The sequence below is a fragment of the Perca flavescens genome, chromosome 7, assembly GCF_004354835.1.
Source record: "Perca flavescens isolate YP-PL-M2 chromosome 7, PFLA_1.0, whole genome shotgun sequence".
Lineage (NCBI taxonomy): Eukaryota > Metazoa > Chordata > Actinopteri > Perciformes > Percidae > Perca > Perca flavescens.
The window spans coordinates 35,774,394-35,779,393 of NC_041337.1; the positions used below are offsets into that span (position 1 = coordinate 35,774,394).

At 44.0% G+C, this 5,000-nt stretch overlaps 1 protein-coding gene across 1 annotated transcript in view; it reads left to right on the forward strand.

Moving 5' to 3' along the window:
* The window catches only part of zgc:113363 (myoD family inhibitor domain-containing protein), an 11,041-nt gene that overhangs the window by 38 nt on the left and 6,003 nt on the right, over positions 1-5,000 (forward strand). The window contains exons 1-4 of the mRNA XM_028582647.1: positions 1-89; positions 3,282-3,434; positions 4,518-4,549; positions 4,736-4,832. The exon at positions 1-89 is cut by the window's left edge and continues 38 nt beyond it. Of these exons, the coding sequence (XP_028438448.1) occupies positions 1-89; positions 3,282-3,434; positions 4,518-4,549; positions 4,736-4,832 (371 nt within the window). The remainder of the gene's footprint in view (positions 90-3,281; positions 3,435-4,517; positions 4,550-4,735; positions 4,833-5,000) is intronic.

The following is a 5,000-nucleotide window of genomic DNA, read 5'->3' on the forward strand; positions in this document are numbered from 1 at the left end:
AGAGAGCGGAGCCAATAAGAACCCGGTCCGATCCGAATGCATCTCGAGCCAGCCGACAGCCAATGGGACGCTCCCGCATCACAACCCAGGTGAGACAGAAACACATAACGATGTCTTTCAGGCTCTTGAACCATCTTAAACGTGCATGACACCCATTACATAATCACATACATACGTACATCTTCTTATAAAAACTAAAATATAAAAAAGACCCTTTTAACCCTTAACCTTCATGGCTACTAAAGTTAAAGTTAGTCTGGTTGTTGGATCCCAACACTCGTATATATAGCTATGAAAAGTAAAGCATCGCAATTGGTAGGTATTCAATCAGGAAAGACTTCGTTGCAGATATGCAAAGTTTATTGTACATAAGCGTGATGAAATATGCGAAGACTTTGGCGATTAGACTCCATCGTTATAAAATAATATTTTAAAAGGTCCCATGGCATGAAAATGTGGGACTGGCTCTCGTGGCTGTAGTTCTGCACCAAGGCTGAATTTCGGGAAAGAGACTTCAGATACAGTATTAGGGGACCACTAAGGTCTATATAAAAGAGACTTCAGATACAGTATTAGGGGACCACTAAGGCCTATGTAAAAGAGACTTCAGATACAGTATTAGGGGACCACTAAGGTCTATATAAAAGAGACTATGAATGAACACAGATGGAATTATGTACTTAACAATAAAGTGTGAAATAACTGAAAACATGTCTTATATTTTAGATTCTTCAAAGTAGTCACCCTTTGCTTTTTTTGATAACTCTGCAAACCCTTGGTGTTCTCTCAATGAGCTTCATGAGGTAGTCACCTGAAATGGTTTTACCTTCACAGGTGTGCCTTGTCAGGGTTAATTAGTGGAATTATTTCCCTTATTAATAAAAAAGCAAAGGGGGGCTACTTTGAAGAATCTAAAATATAAGACATGTTTTCAGTTATTTCACACTTTTTTGTTAAGTACATAATTCCATATGTGTTCATTCATAGTTTTGATGCCTTCACTGAGAATCTACAATGTAAATAGTCATGAAAATAAAAAGGAAACGCATTGAATGAGAAGGTGTGTCCAAACTTTTGGCCTGTACTGTATTTGGCAGAGGGGTTTAGGGGTCTTTTTCCTTAAGAAAATATGAGGTTTTTCAATAAACAAATTAAACAATTTGACATAATTGGGTTGGCATTATTGTCACCATATCTGTGTCAACAACAATCTGGAAAAGCTATAGAGCAAATAATAAACAATAAATAAATAACTCTCAAAAAGCTTAAAGAAAAAACTTGCTAAAGAAGTCATTAGAGCCAAGTCTTTTAGTTAGTAAGATGCTTTTTTTTCAACATTTTTGGTGTTTTTTTCCACTGTTTTGGTACATTTCTGCCGCATTTCACATTCATTTTGCATAAATGCTGCCAAAAACAATGGCTCGCATGCTGCACTTAAGTTTTATAGCCGCGGGGAAAAACCCTGAATGATTTTTCATAGGATACCACACGATCCCGTCCGTGAGAACACGTTGATCTGCCATGTCACGTGACACATCTGGATCCACATCCTCTCTGAACCACTTCCTGTTTCAGGACGTCCCCTCTGGGACTCACGCTCGGTCTGTTTACCCCAAAGACCCTCCCAGCCTGTCGTCATCGTCGTGACAACAGGATAACGTTAGCAACTGTAGTCACCAGGCTGGTTTTAAAGGCACAGAGCTCATTATTCATGATTATGATTATGATCATGATGCTTGCTCTCGGGGGGGAATTACTGTAACTGTTGGGTCTTTGTAAATTATTGAGTGTCTCGAGATAACTCTTGTTATGATTTGATACTATAAATAAAGTTGAATTGAAATGAATTATTTTCTATTGTTTTTTAATCTGCAGTTCATCTTTATCACATCAAAACAAACAACAAAGCTAGTGATGTCATGACCACTTTTCATGACCTCATGTTCTTCTGCAGGGCTGGAAAGAAACGTATAGGCTACATTTACATCGCTACGTTTTGGTTTAATACGTTTCCCCCTCTCATTCCCCCTGCTCTGGCATTTCCCCCCTCTCATTCCCCCTGCTCTGGCTTTTCCCCCTCTCATTCCCCCTTCTCTTGTGTTTCCACCTCTCATTCCCCCTGCTCTGGCGTTTCCCCCTCTCATTCCCCCTTCTCTTGTGTTTCCACCTCTCATTCCCCCTGCTCTGGCGTTTCCCCCTCTCATTTCCCCTTATTCTGGTGTTTCCCCCTCTCATTCCCCCTGCTCTTGCGTTTCCCCCTCTCATTCCCCCTGCTCTGGTGTTTCCCCCTCTCATTCCCCCTGCTCTGGTGTTTCCCCTCTCATTCCCCCTGCTCTGGCGTTTCCCCCTTTCATTCCCCCTGCTTTAGCGTTTCCCTCTCTCATTCTCCCTGCTCTGGCTTTTCCCCCCCCCTCTCATTCCCCCCTGCTCTGGCGTTTCCCCTCTCATTCCCCCCTGCTCTGGCTTTTCCCCCCTCTCATTCCCCCTGCTCTGGCTTTTCCCCCCTCTCGTTCCCCCTGCTCTGGTGTTTCCCTCTCTCATTCCTCTTGCTCTGGCGTTTCCCCCTTTCATTCCCCCTGCTCTGGCTTTTCCCCCCCTCTCGTTCCCCCTGCTCTGGCGTTACCACCTCTCATTCCCCCTGCTCTGGTGTTTCCCCCCCCCTCTCATTCCCCCTGCTCTGGCGTTTCCACCTCTCATTCCCCCTGCTCTGGCGTTTCCACCTCTCATTCCCCCTGCTCTTGTGTTTCCACCTCTCATTCCCCCTGCTCTGGCGTTTCCCCCCTCTCATTCCACCTGCTCTGGCGTTTCCCTCTCTCATTCCCCCTGCTCTGGTGTTTCCCCCCTCTCATTCCCCCTGCTCTGGCGTTTCCACCTCTCATTCCCCCTGCTCTTGTGTTTCCACCTCTCATTCCCCCTGCTCTGGCGTTTCCCTCTCTCATTCCCCCTGCTCTGGCGTTTCCCTCTCTCATTCCCCCTGCTCTGGCATTTCCGAGCCCCCTAAACCTAAACCATAATGTTGATGAGATATTTTGGTTGGCCGTGTTAATTTAAACAGAGATTAGTTCTTCTACTGGAGCTAAAAACACATACAGATCGCTTTTGGCTCAAAAACTCCGCTTAAAAACCAAAACTGTAGCGATGTACATGTAGCCCAAGGACTGTAGTCCTATTAAATCAGCAGTAAACTGTTTATTTTGTATAACTCCAGAGTCCCAGAGTCTCAACCCTCACCTGAGCTCACCTGACTCCAAGATGGCTGCATTTTTTTCCTCATGTTTCAGACCCTCTTCCTGCACAGGAGGCTCCGCCCCCGCTCTCTGATAGGTCGGTGGACGGTGACAGCAGCGATGACTCGGTAATGGACAGCTCCTCCACCAATGACCTCTCTCGCCTCCTGCCCTTCCAGCCCGCCTCTGCACTCCGAAAACAGAAAGGTAGCTGTGTTGAATAGAGAGGAGAAGCCCCGCCCCCTTCCTGTTGGCCATGGTACCTTATTTTGGAAAACTAAAATATGTGCGTTAGTTAACAGTGACAGTGAGACAACAGCTACAATAACGTGTAGGGCATCCTAAATCCTTTATGCATACCCTTTTTTTTTTGTATATAAGCTATTCAGATTAATAATTGTTGGTATGATTTTATAAATCATGTTTTAATGTTAAACATACATGTGGCACACCTTTGTGGATGGCCTTAGTGACTACCTTGACAATAGGCCAGTAAGCAGTGGGGATTTATATTTGCTAATAATATGTTGGATTCATGTTAAGACTTTTACAATTTTTCTTTTTATTGGTTTTTACCATTTTATTAACATAACAGACAGAAGAGAAAAAAAAGAAGAAAGAAATAAAAATACAGAAAATTAGGTCAGGTCAGTCCATGGTCACAGATCACAGTTCATCCTTTGTGAATGTTATGTAAACATGTCAAACTCTGTTATGACATGGTAAGATTTTAACAATTTTTGAAAAAACCTTAAAAAATTAACAATAATTTTGAGGACCCCTGCATCGACTCTGAGTACCCCCTAGGGGTCCCGGACCCCCCGTTGAAGATCCCTGCCCTAGTTCACTACCAGACATATTCTTTCCAAAATAAGTTCCCGTGATGGTTCTTAGGAAGGGTCGGGTATTTACTTCTCTGTACCTGAATCTGACATCAGTCTCGGTCTGATGTCACCTCTGATTTTTTTTATTTTTTTTATTATTTTGATTTATTTAATTGTAAGAGAGACATGATAAAAGGACATCAAATACAATCGAGGATAAAAACACAATAAAGTCCAAGACTTATTTCCATTGTGGTCCTCAACACACATCAGGACAAGACAAGATACTCAATGACATAACATAAAAACATTTTTCATAAATAAAAATAGTAAAGTAAAATAAAGTAGTTGCCCTTTAATCTATTCCTCAACCCTCTCTAGTAACCAGACCTTGATGCTCTTTTTTTAAAAGAGTTCAGGCTGGAAATGACTTTAATATGATGTCACCTCTGATGTCACTTCTCAGGTGTGGACAGCTCATCAGTGTCTACTCCTCCGGTCTGTACGCCTCCATCTTCCTCCTTCACCTCTCCTCCTCCTCCTCCTCTTCCTCCTCCCCCTCCTCCTCCTCCTGCGTCTCCTCCTCCGTCTCGGGTGTCCGCCTGTAACAGACACAACTGCAGCCTTCCTCCTCCTCCTCATCATCATCACCACCACCACCACCACCACCCTCGCCATCATCAGCGTCGGCACAGCACCAATCAGAAGCGTCTCTCCTCCACTAGAAGCCACGCCTCCGTTAAGACAGACGCCGACCACATTAAGGAGGTGGCTGGAGACGGTGAGCCAATCAGGTTTGATCTCTGACGATGCTGAGTTCGCTGAAGGTGAAATCAAAAGGTTTTCTAAGTTCAGTTAGAAATGCCCCCCTGCCCTCCACTTACGTCCTGTACATTTTCTCACGAAGGGGTTCGTACGATCTCCTCTGAAATTAGGCGACCGATCGGTC